Genomic DNA, 12,393 nt, shown 5'->3' with positions numbered 1-12,393 from the left:
TATGACCAACCTAGACAGCATATTAAAAAGCAGAGACATTACTTTGTCAACAAAGGTCTAGTCAAGGCTATGGTTTTTCCAGTGGTCATGTATGGATGTGAGAGTTGGACTGTGAAGAAAGCTGAGCACAGAAGAATTGATGCTTTTGAACAGTGGTGTTGCAGAAGACTCTTGAGAGACCCTTGGACTTCAAGGACATCCAACCAGTCCATCCTAAAGGAGATCAGTCCTGGGTGTTCACTGGAAGGACTGATGTTGAAGCTGAAACTCCAGTACTTTGGCCACCTCATGAGAAGAGCTGACTCATTTAAAAAGACCTTCATGCTGGGAAAGATTGAGGGCAGGAGGAGAAGGGGATGACAGAAGATGAGATGGTTGGATGGCATCACCGACTCAATGGACAGGAGTTTGAGTGAACTCTGGGAGTTGGTGATGAACAGGGTGGCCTGGCGTGCTGAGGTTCATGGGGTTTGAAAGAGTCAGACATGACTGAGTGACTGAAATGAACTGAATAAGCATGTACTGCTTTTCAACTTGGGAAATATGGTATTGGGACAGGGGGCAAAAAACACAGAAGACACAAAAAATCCAGTTATATTTTTTCAATATTCTAATCTTTAAAACTATGAAGAATCATGATATCTAAATCTATGTATGAAAAAAGAAACTGTGTGGGGAGATTCTTTTTTTCTAGTTATAAAAATATCAAATACAAAAGGGTAGGAATTACTGCTTTATTTGAGAAACTTACTTCCAAATCACTTTTATGTATTTTAAAAAGTCATAAAGAGCATCCAAGAAAAAAACATACAGTTTCCATAGGAATAAGGACAAAAAAATGGGGTTGATGACTGCCCCAAACGATATTTCCTAAAGGAAAAAAATGTAATATTTAACTCTTTTTTGAGGCTGGGTAAGTGAACTACATACATCATAAATAAAATTTTCTTACTTTACAAGGAGGAAGGACTCTGATCCTGTTTTTGATGCATATTAAATACAAAAATCCATTTTTCTGATCAAGATGAGGGAAAAAACATCATTCTTCAATACTTCAGGTCATGCAATGAAATCCAAAGGTCTGTTGAATCCACCTTTTCGATTCATGTACTGCCTATGACGAGAAAATTTATTTATTAAAAAAATTGTGGGTTTGTCTTATAAAAGAAATAATCATATGCTTCAGAAGTGAAACCTATAAACTAGTTCTAAAATGGCAACATCTAGGGCAGAAGTATTCAAAGTCAAAATCTAAACAAAAGCATGGAAATATACTTTCAGTATTATTTGGGAAGATTCTACAGACTTAAAAAAAATCAATTGAAAATCCATATTTAAGTAACACCAAACACCTACCAAATTTAAGGAAAACAGAGAAGAGTTTCAAACAGGTACCTATCAAACAGATCTGATTACACACTGTACTAGTTCTCTCCATAAGACCTTATTTGAAGGTAATTTTATAGTGAACTGTTGATTCTAGTATTTTAACTCACAGCAGTCTCAAATCACACTATTCATATTTCTAAATTAACTGAAGTATTAGTCTAACTTAACTGAAGTGATAAAATGTAGAGAAAAAGACAATGTTTGAAGATGTCTTGACTTTTCTGTTCATGCAGTGAGATTTCAAGTATGGATTGGTTTGTTTTGTGGTATTAATAAAATATGCCTATACTTAACAGATAGGTATTTACAGTTGAAATCCTTACATAATCAATTTAGATAAATAATTCAGAAGGAATCTATTTTAAAACCTATAATTATAATAAAATTAAAGTCAAAAGACTTGAGATTATGCTATTTTGAAGAAAATTACTTATAACCTAAAATATTTAAGCCAACTACCCTTTCTATGTAATAGTTTCTGGTTCACAGGTAAATTTAAAATTTTTTTAACATACAAGAATATAAACAAGGAAGATTAAATCAAGGAACAATATGGAAACCTAACTAAAGTAAGGGATTGTATGGAAAACTGCTACATTTCCTACCAACATGATTATCCCATAACAAATTCTTTCCCAAGCATATAATTTATATTAGTTCAAATGTAATAATGGCAGCTATGCATACCTATACTTCCTCTTCTGAGACACATTTATGGCATAGGCATTTACAGAGCCATCCACCTTTTTCCCCTGGAGAGAAGCAAGAAACAAAAACCAAAACACACACACAAACAAACAACACACAAGAGAAAGAATATATTAAATGCCTTGATCAGAGAGCTGCATTCCACAGACCTCTTCAATGGCAAGATGCATTTAAGCATGATGTAGTCCAATGACTGAAAGAATTTTCAGATCCTGATGATATCCCAGGAACTCCTAAGTGTTATAACTCTGTTCACATTTTTATAGTCACATATAAGGAAATACCAATATTCAAACCAACAAATGCTCATATGTATTATGTGCAAGGCATGCAGGGAGAGTGGGTAGCAGAGCCTCACCTTTTCTGGTCAGAGAATTCTTCAACACCAAATACAAGTTACGGATATCTCCTCTAGAAAAATTCATATTCACAAAAATTTAACTTATGACCTGAACTGATGGGATTCTCAAATCAGTCACCATTAGTATCTAATTCCATTTCTTGCACAGGCTTTGAAATTTTGATTTTTAAATCAAGAATCAAGATAACAGGTACTAATGTTGTATCACTTGTACCTCAGACTTTCTTTTTCATTAATTTCTTTATGGGTCTTTTGATTCAGCAAAATGAACTCAACACTTTCTGTTCCTCATGCCTTAACTGCCTTCTCAACTCCCATCCAATCTTTAACCATCTGGTTTTTGTGCATTCTTCAAGGCCAAGTCAAATGACCCAGCTGCTAGGAAGAGCTCTCTTCTCTAACTCCCACAGAATGTTAACTGTGCTTTCCTCACAATCCCCTCCATTTCTACCCTCCATTTATCAAGATGTCTGATCATGATGATAGTATCTACACCATCACCATGGGTAACATCACATGTTGTTTAGTCACTAAGTCACATCCAACCCTTTGCAACCCCATGGACTATAGCCCACCAGGCTCCTCTGTCCGTGGGATTTCCCAGGCAAGGATACTGGAGTGGGTTGCCATGTCCTTCTCCAGCGGATCCTCCCCACCCAGAGATCAAACCCGGGTCTCCTGCATTTAGCAGGCTGATTCTTTACCACTGAGCCACCAGGCAAGTCCATTCATCTTTTTTACTAAGTTCAATTACTAAAGGCGAACTGATTTTTGAAAACTATTTGTAGAGTTGTATATTTTTAGCTCTCTTCTCATTTACATGTTGGAATAGAAAATTTGTCCATAAATAAACAAAACCAACTTTGAAATTTTTTAGAATGTTAAAATAGAAAGGAAAATAAGTAACTAATTTGGCATTTGAAGAGGTTCCACCATAGATTAATGATGAAATATCACAAGATACACATTACTGAAAAATACAAATGAGCTGAGAAACTATAACTGAGAGCCCTGAAGCCAACTGCATATGAATTAACATCCTTATTGATGTCATAAAAAAACTGATATCATTTGTTCTTGTGGTACTCATAATTTTTATGGAATCTATAAATTCTCACCTAATTTTTCCTTTATAAACAAACATCTTCAGCACAGACTACATTTAAAAGTAGTGTGGCTCCATCTTTACATCTGATACTAAGGAATTCCAAACATAACATCAGGCAATAGTAAAACCAAAAAAAAAAAAAAGAATTCTAATAAGGTCCTTCACTATTCTTCTAAAAACAGTGAAATTTAGTTGTCTCATTTTGGAAATATTTTTATTCATCCAATATATGTATTAATTAAACCAGTTTACTTACAAAACGCTCATTGGAATAGCAAATAAGGAACTGGTATATTCAAGAAAAAAACCTGATACAGAAATTGCATTAAACTTTAAAATGGGGTTCACATAGCCATTTGTGAGAATCAAAGAGCTCATTCTTAATTTTCTCACCTCAAAATAGTCATGCCTCTGGTACTCCTCTTAGGCCACACACTGTCATTTAAAAAATACACAGGAATCCTACAGAATGACATCAGTTAGAAGCTCTTAGAGCATCTGCGATTACCCCACTCCATTCACGACATAATGGAACACGAGATTAGAGAAGTGGATTATTTCTGACACCTCCCCTCAGAGACTGCAACTTCTATTTGCAAAATGAAAAGGACTTAAAATTCTATAAAGAAAGTTTTAAAAATATATTTTCTCTCCACACACACTCTCCCTGTCTATTCTTAATGGCTTCCTCTCTCTATCCTCCCTTTTCTCTTCATTCAATTTCCCCTCTCCCTTCATCTCCCCTTTGCTCTATTTCTCTCTACCCCATCTCCTTATCTTTCTCCCATCTCCCTCTCCACAACCTCTCCCTCTTTTGCCTCCCCACCTCCTTATTCTTTTCAATATGATGGTCAGGGCTAGAGAACAATCAAATTCCTGTCAATCCCTCTTCTTGAGTTATGAGATATGTATGCAGCTATGCAATGTCATCTCTATCTGGCAGCTGCATTTCATTCTGTTTCATAGCACTTCCCTTTCCTACAATCCTTTCTTTGGTTAACCCTATCAGCCTGCCACCTCAACAGTCATCACTGACTACTTGCCTCCATTCCCACCACCACTAACTCTTGTTTCTGAATTGTTCTCAGTATTCCAGCTTCTCTCCTCAGGTCAGGGCTTCATCATCTTTCACTGCATGACTGGGCAGTTCTCCTAGTCTTTTGTTTGTCCTCCATGAGGCCCCAGGTAATCTTTCTAAACATACATATAATCCGTTGCTCCCTTGCTTAAAAAACCATTGCTTCCTCTCGTCATCAAAATAATCAACTTAAATACCTCAGTATGGCTAAGGATATCAGCCTTCTGTGATTTGCCTCCCACCTCTATTTCTAGCCCCATCTATAGTCACCAGCCCATCAACACCCTTTCTCTAGTCACTGAATTTGAACCTCCTCCAATACTCTATGCCACTTCACGCTGGCAGGGCATCTCTGTAAGCCTTTCCCTCTACTTCAAATGATCTTCCTCCTCTTCTTTGTCTGATCACCTCTACTGGCCCTTTAAGATCTAATTCAAATATCCCAAGCAAATACTCCCTGAATTCCAATGGCAGCCCACAACTTCCTTCTCTTTGCTTTCAAATCCCTTCACACAGTTACTGTCTTCTAACAGAATAAGCTTGTATCATTGGAAGAAATTACAAGTGATAGTAAAAGAATATGGAAAAATGGGGCAGATCAGTTCACATTAAGAATACTTGACTGGCTACATGTTTTACTTACTTTTGTGGAGTCAAAGGAGGCAAATCCCATTAACTTCATCATTTCTATTTCTTCCTCTGTTTTGCCCTCTAAGTCTTCCTCTACAAAAATAAGTGATACATTTTAAACTCATTTTATACATAAAAAAGACAGCTGGCAATAGATTAATAGTTGTTCCACTTTACCAGCAGAGAATATACTAAACAATTAGCTAAAGACTTGAATTTAATGAAAAATCCCTCAATTTGGATAGAATATAACTTAAGGTGCAAGGAAGAAGTGGGATCTCCATCCTCCATTGTAAGAGATTGCTTAAAAGGATATGCTTGGCATCTTTAGGAAGGACCACCTTCAACATCAGACAGTGAAGATACTTCCAAAATAGAATATTTTCATGTTTTTAATTGTCCTTCCTGTATCAAGAGCATCAAATAACGAGTAATTAGGGTACAATTAAAACAAAATCTCAAAACCACATGCAAATGAACACTATGTGTATGTGTGTGTGCGCGTGCTCAGTCGTGTCCAATTCTTTCACAACAGCATGGACGGTAGCCCGCCAGGCTCCTCTGTCCATGGGATTTTTCAGGCAAGAATACTAGAGTGGGTTGCCATTTCCTTCTCCAAGGGATCCTCCCAACCTAAGGATTGAACGTGTGTCTCCTGCATTGCAGGCAGATTCTTTACCGCTGAGTCACTGGGGAAGCCCCTAATGAATACTGTCAAAAACTTAAATAGCTAAAGATTCAAAAATTATACTTAATTTTATAATTGAATTTCTAAACAAGGCTGTACATTTCCTACAGTTATTTATCTAATATTACCAGTTATCTGGCGTTCTTTGCTCTTTGTTTCTTTTGTTTCTTTCTTCTCCTCATCTCTTCTTTCTTTCAGTCGAGAAGGGGAAGGAGATGTGGATCTATGTCGTCTTGGGGACCTAATATTTAATAGGGAAAGATGTCAGAAACAGAGACATACCTGGTGACTTGTGTTGATGAGCACAGATATACATGAGTGCATGAAAGGTAAAGGCTGAACAAAAGCCGGATTCTAGAGAAAGGAATTTGTTCCTCAAAGCAGAACGAGGAAGAAAGTTCTGCCTCAGCTCAGTTCAGTCACTCAGTCGTGTCCGACTCTGCAACCCCATGAACTGCAGCAGCCAGGCCTCCCTGTCCATCACCAACTCCCGGAGTTTACCCAAATCCACGTCCATCAAGTCGGTGATGCCATCCAGCCATCTCATCCTCTGTCGTCCCCTTCTCCTCCTGCCCCCAATTCCTCCAGCATCTGAGTCTTTTCCAATGAGTCAACTCTTTGCATGAGGTGGCCAAAATATTGGACTTTCAGCTTCAACATCAGTCCTTCCAATGAACACCCAGGACTGATCTCCTTTAGAATGGACTGGTTGGATCTCCTTGCAGTCCAAGGGACTTTCAGGAGTCTTCTCTAACACCATAGTTCAAAAGCATCAATTCTTCTGCGCTCAGCTTTCTTCACAGTCCAACTCTCACATCCATACATGATCACTGGAAAAACCATAGCCTTGACTAGACGGACCTTTGTTGGAAAAGTAATGTCTCTGCTTTTTAATATGCTGTCTAGGTTGGTCATAACTTTCCTTCCAAGGAGTAAGCGTCTTTTAATTTCATGGCTGCAGTCACCATCTGCAGTGATTTTGGAGCACCCCAAAATAAAGTCTGACACTGTTTCCACTGTTTTCCCATCTATTTGCCATGAAGGGATGGGACCAGATGCCATGATCTTCGTTTTCTGAATGTTGAGCTTTAAGCCAACTTTTTCACTCTCCTCTTTCACTTTCATCAAGAGGCTCTTTAGCTCCTCTTCACTTTCTGCCGTAAAGGTGGTGTCATGTGCATATTTGAGGTTATTGATATTTCTCCCAGCAATCTTGATTCCAGCTTGTGCTTCTTCCAGCCCAGCGTTTCTCATGATGTACTCTGCATATAAGTTAAATAAGCAGGGTGACAATATATAGCCTTCACGTACTCCTTTTCCTATTTGGAACCAGTCTGTTGTTCCATGTCCAGTTTTAACTGTTGCTTCCTGACCTGCATGGGATTCTCCAGGCAAGAATACTGGAGTGGGTTGCCATTTCCTTCTCCAGGGGATCTTCCTGACCCAGGGATTGAACCCGGGTCTCCTGCATTGCAGGCAGATGCTTTAATCTCAAGAGGCAGGTCAGGTGGTGCAGTATTCCCATGTCTTGAAGAATTTTCCACGGTTTATTGTGATCCATACAGTCTGCCTAGGCCCTGACTATTAACAAAAAATTATTGTTTAATTATCAGTTACACTCAGTATAGCTAGGATAAAAATTTTTTTGTAAGGCAGAAAAAAGAAAACAAAAAGTGTATTTGATGGTTATTAAGAATCAGAGTCCACTTCTAGAATTCTTCCAAGATCTCACACTCTTGATTATATGGTTGAATAAACTATTATCACCAAAAGTTTATTAAAAAGTAAGACTATAATATACAAAACACTTATTTTTTACTCCTGCTAAGTACTTTTCATGTATTATTTCTCATTTACTCCTCAAGACAACTCTACTATGTGGAATGTTATCAACCCCATTTACCAATGGGAATGTTAGGTTTAGAATAAAGTGGGATAAAGTTCCGCTGATTTCATGAAACCGTTAAGTCCCTTTGTAAGCGATAACAACAAAGTCAAGAGCAGACACTACGCAGCTGTAGTTAAAACTTCTGCTTTGCTGCACTTACCTGGAACGCCTTCTGTGTGGGGAGCGAGAACGGCTTCTTCTCCGATCTCGCTCCCGGGACCGGGACCTTTCTCGGCGCCTGCGTTCTCTTTCCCGAGATGTGGACCGGGACCGCCTACGCTCTAATAAAAACACAAAATTGCAGAGTCAAAAATTACTTGAAACATCTACTGGATGCTGAGCCGACCAACAGTAATATAATGTGAGCCATTTCTAGATGTCACATTTAAAAAGTAAAAAAAGACACATGAGATTAATTTTAACAGTATAGATTTAACCCAAACTTGGCTTCCCTTGGTGGCTCAGAGGTTAAAGCATCTGCCTGCAATGCGGGAGACCCCAGTTCGATCTCTGGGTCAGGAAGATCCCCTGGAGAAGGAAATGGCAACCCACTCCAGTATTCTTGCCTGGAGAATCCCACGGAGGGAGGAGCCTGGCAGGCTACCGTCCACCGGGTCACAAAGAGTCGGACACGACTGAGCGACTTCACTTCACCAGCATTTCAACATGCATTCATTTTTCCGCACTAATCAAGGAAAACCTGTGTTCGACACTTAAACAGCAGTTCTCAGTTCGGATTGAGAACTTGTTAAGTACTCAACAGCCCTCTGTGGTTCGAGGGCTCATTTAACTTTTAAGATCAACCCTGATTAGCTGAAGGTGATAAAAACTAACCAGGCGGGCAGAATCGAGGTTCTAAGGGAAATCTTCCCCTCTCACTGCCCCCTTTAGGGGGCTGGGGCCAGAAGTCATTATGAGGTGAGCACCCTGAACGCGAACTCCTAACCGTCGATTTCCCTACTATAAACTGGGGAGGAAACCCTGACCACTTATGAACCTGGCGGCAGCACACGCTGAGTATTACGGAGTGTGGCATGCATTCTCATGTCAGCTTTGAAAGATAATATTTACCCCAGATGTCTAATTACGGGAATTCGGACGCAGGAGGGCTGGATGACTCGCACTAGGTCACCCAGAAATTGGGGGAACCATGGCCTGACTCTAAATTCCCAAGCCACAAGTACAACAAAAGTTATTACAAGAGGCTGACAAAGAGTCGGCCAAACCCCAACGGGTTAAAAAAAACAACAACTGCCTTCAAACCGGAGGACTGAAGCGTGTACGGCCCAGGTCTTCGTCCCCAGCAGACCCCTCTCTTCTCCTTAGAAGAAAAGGATCCCCCCTCTCCGCAGCCCTTAGGCTGGGAACCAAAGCGGGGACGAGTCTCCAACCGAGCCCTCGACCCTCAGAACCTCCTCTGAACTCACCCCTCCGTGGGGAGCGGCTGCGACTGCGACCCATTCGGAATCCTTCTCCAGTACAAGTCGACCCGGAAACGGCTGTGCAACAACTTCCGGGAGGGCGGGAACCGAGCTTTCACCGCCGACTGGGAAACGATAAAACGACTCGTCAGGGTTCCGGCTTCTAAAGAAGGGAGGCTGCCCCAACCTGATACCGCCTCTTCCGAGCCCAGATGTTCCGTGGAGAAAACAGAGTTGTCATCTCTGCTCCTCCAACCCCTCTTTCCTGGTGGCTTCACTATCTTCTTTCCAGTCTTTCGAGGTGGGCATTAGAATGTGCTTTGTTGTTTAGTCGCTAAGTCGTTTCCCACTCTTTTGCGACCCCATGGACTGTAGCCCTCCAGGTTCCCCTGTCCATGGAATTCTCCAGGCAAGAATACTGGAGTGGCTTGCCAGTTCCTTCCCCAGGGGATCTTCCCGACCCACGGCTGAAATCTGGTTTCTTGCATTGGCAGACGGGTTCCTTACCACTGACCCACCAGGGAAGCCCCTGCTCCCTGTTGGTATTCTAGAAATGTCAGGAAAAAGCCATATATAAACCACCCTAACACAGTTCTCACTCCGCCCTGCCCCCATTATTCTTTCCTACTATCTTGTCCATAGGCAAAAAGTATTTCATATATCAAACCAATCTGAACTTACCATATGCAAAGTTTTAAGTCCACACGGGGAAGCAGTAGGGCGGGTCAGGAGGCAGAGGGAGCAAGGGGAAAGCAAGCATGGCTGAGAGCTTTTGTTGAGTTTTGTTGGAGGAACAGCAGAGGCTGGGAAGCAGGCTAAGCAGGTTCTCTAAGACTGACCAGCGGCTCTTGAGATTTAAGGGCTGTCCAGAGCTGTTGGTACCTGGCCCTGGAATCTGTGGCAGAGGAATAATGCCTTGACTTGGGAGCTTGATAAAGGAAGTGATAGGAGAGTAGGGGCTTCTCACTGGCTGGCTTACATATTAAAGTCAGACTCATAAGGGGACTCATTTGCTATCTCGCACAATTAGCTAGTCCTGGGAAGGGCAGTCTTGGCAAGGCCCCAGATGTCAAAACACCAGAAAATGAAAGCAATTAAAAAGGCATGATTAATACAATTATTCACAAAAATATTTATTGCACACCTAGTACCAGAGGATTAAAAGAAAAAATTTTTTTTTTAACTTTTAAAATCTTTGGTTGCGCTGGGTCTTTGTTGCTCTACATGGGCCTTCTCTAGTTGCGGCCAGCAGGGGCTACCCTCTAGATGAGGTGCGAGGACTTCTCAATGCTGTGGCTTCTCTTGTTGCAGAGGACAGGCTCTCGGCTTTCGGGCTTCAGTAGTTGCAGCAGGCAGGCTCAGTAGTTGTGGCATATGGACGTAGTTGTTACACAGCATGTGGGATCTTCCTGGGTCAGGGATCGAACCCACGTCACCTGCATTGGCAGGTTGATTACTATCCACTGTATCACCAGAAAAGTCCTGTACCAGAGGATTAACTAATGAAAAAAACAAGTCTGTTCTTGAGTACTTGCAGTCCACTGAGGGATACAAACAAGTAAACAGTATCCAGATGCACGGAGAGGGGCAGAACAAGATCCTAGGAGTTCACATGAAGTGGATACGTAACTCCTTTAAGGGGAAGGGTTCTCAAGGAATGTTTCTAAGAGGAAATGATGTTCAAATAAGACCTTAAGGATGAGTAGAAATTAGCCAGGTCAAATGGGGTGACTTTTGTGGTGGGAAAAGGGAAAGAGATTGTCCAGGCAGAGGATACTGCCTGTGCCAGGACAAGAGGCAAGGGAGCAGATGGGCTAAAAAGTAGAGACCTATGGAGCAAGGAGTGAACGTGTGAAGCCTTGTAGGCTGGAAGCCTTGTAGGCTGTGGTCAGGTTACCCTGTTCGCTCAAGGGCTTTGAGGACTGGAGGGAATCACATTTGAGTTTTTTCAGAGAACGTGTTGGGTGACGTGGAGTCTTGACTGGCAGGTGGGGATGCAAAACACCTGAGGAGGATGGACAGTGGTCTAGGTTGGACTCCAGTGACCTACACTAGAGTGGTTTTATCAGTAGGTGATGTGAAAGTGGCTGAATTTGAGAATTGGTAAAATTGGAAAAACTTAATTCTTAGATGTCTTGCACAAGAGTTCGAAGATTCAAGGATGACATCCAGGTTTCTGGCTTGTGAGACTGGGTAGATGGTAACATTTGCTAAGATAAGGCATCTAAGTTTTGGGTGAAGGCTATATATATATTTGGACCTACTAATGTGAGGAGCTATTCTGAACACCCAAAAGGAGATGCCAACTAGATGCGTATCTGGAGCTTGGAAGAGAGCTCTCAGCTGGAACCACACAGAAAAGGAATCATCAGAGTATAGATGTTCATTTGAAGCCATGAGAGTGCATGAAGCCACTCAGGGAGGCTGAGAGAAAAGGGCCTGAAGTCAGCCAGAGGAAGAGCCCCGAAAGGAGACCAAGGGATAGCCAGAGAAACAGGAGTGTTACCAGGTAAGTTTTAGGAGAAGTCTGCTGTTCTTAAGAACAAACTGGTTAATTTAAAATGCTAAAATGAAAAAAAAAGAAAAACAAACACCAATCCCCCCACATCTAACCTAAAGGATTTAGCAGCAGTCTTTGTTCACTCAGTTTTATGGAGTTATGAATGACTTTTACAGTGGAGAATGTGTATAACCCCGCCCCCGCCGCCCTGTGTTTTTTGGTCTGTGTGGCTTTTGAGATCTTAGTTCCTCCACCAGGGATTGAACCCAGGTCCACCTCAGTGAACGCATGGAGTCTTAACCATTGGACCACCAGGCGGTTCCCTGCATAATGCTCTTAAAAAGTTTGGCTTATGCAGGGCAAAATATGGCAGGCAAAATATGAGTGGAGGTAAATCCAGAGGTTTTGTGAAGATGGGAGAAACCTAAGCATGTTTAAAATAAAGAAAAAAAAAGTACAGAAGAGAAAGAGAAAACCAAAGGAGTAAAATTTCCTAAAGGGACAGCCCTGAGATTTACCTCAGGGAGAAAAGAAAGTGCCCCCTCTCCCCTCCCTGAAGATGTGGGACAGAAACTGCTCTGCTAAGGCTTCCTTATTTACTGATCAAGTTGCCCTCTCTCAG

The 12,393-nt window shown here is 41.3% G+C and overlaps 1 protein-coding gene across 1 annotated transcript; it reads right to left on the bottom strand.

The window, feature by feature from the left end:
• Positions 1-681: 681 nt before the first annotated feature.
• SNRNP27 (small nuclear ribonucleoprotein U4/U6.U5 subunit 27) lies at positions 682-9,333 on the bottom strand. The gene is made up of 6 exons (XM_052649439.1): positions 9,278-9,333; positions 8,011-8,131; positions 6,091-6,203; positions 5,288-5,367; positions 2,077-2,141; positions 682-1,114 (listed from the first exon to the last, which is right to left on the bottom strand). Exons 1-6 carry the CDS (start codon positions 9,309-9,311, stop codon positions 1,060-1,062), a joined length of 468 nt encoding a protein of 155 aa, XP_052505399.1. The 5' UTR covers positions 9,312-9,333; the 3' UTR covers positions 682-1,059.
• Between the last annotated feature and the right edge of the window lie 3,060 nt (positions 9,334-12,393).

Source organism: Budorcas taxicolor, chromosome 11 (genome assembly GCF_023091745.1).
Source record: "Budorcas taxicolor isolate Tak-1 chromosome 11, Takin1.1, whole genome shotgun sequence".
NCBI classification, from domain to species: Eukaryota; Metazoa; Chordata; class Mammalia; order Artiodactyla; family Bovidae; genus Budorcas; species Budorcas taxicolor.
Note: the sequence above shows the minus strand (reverse complement) of the source record. Positions and strands in the feature narration are given on the sequence as shown.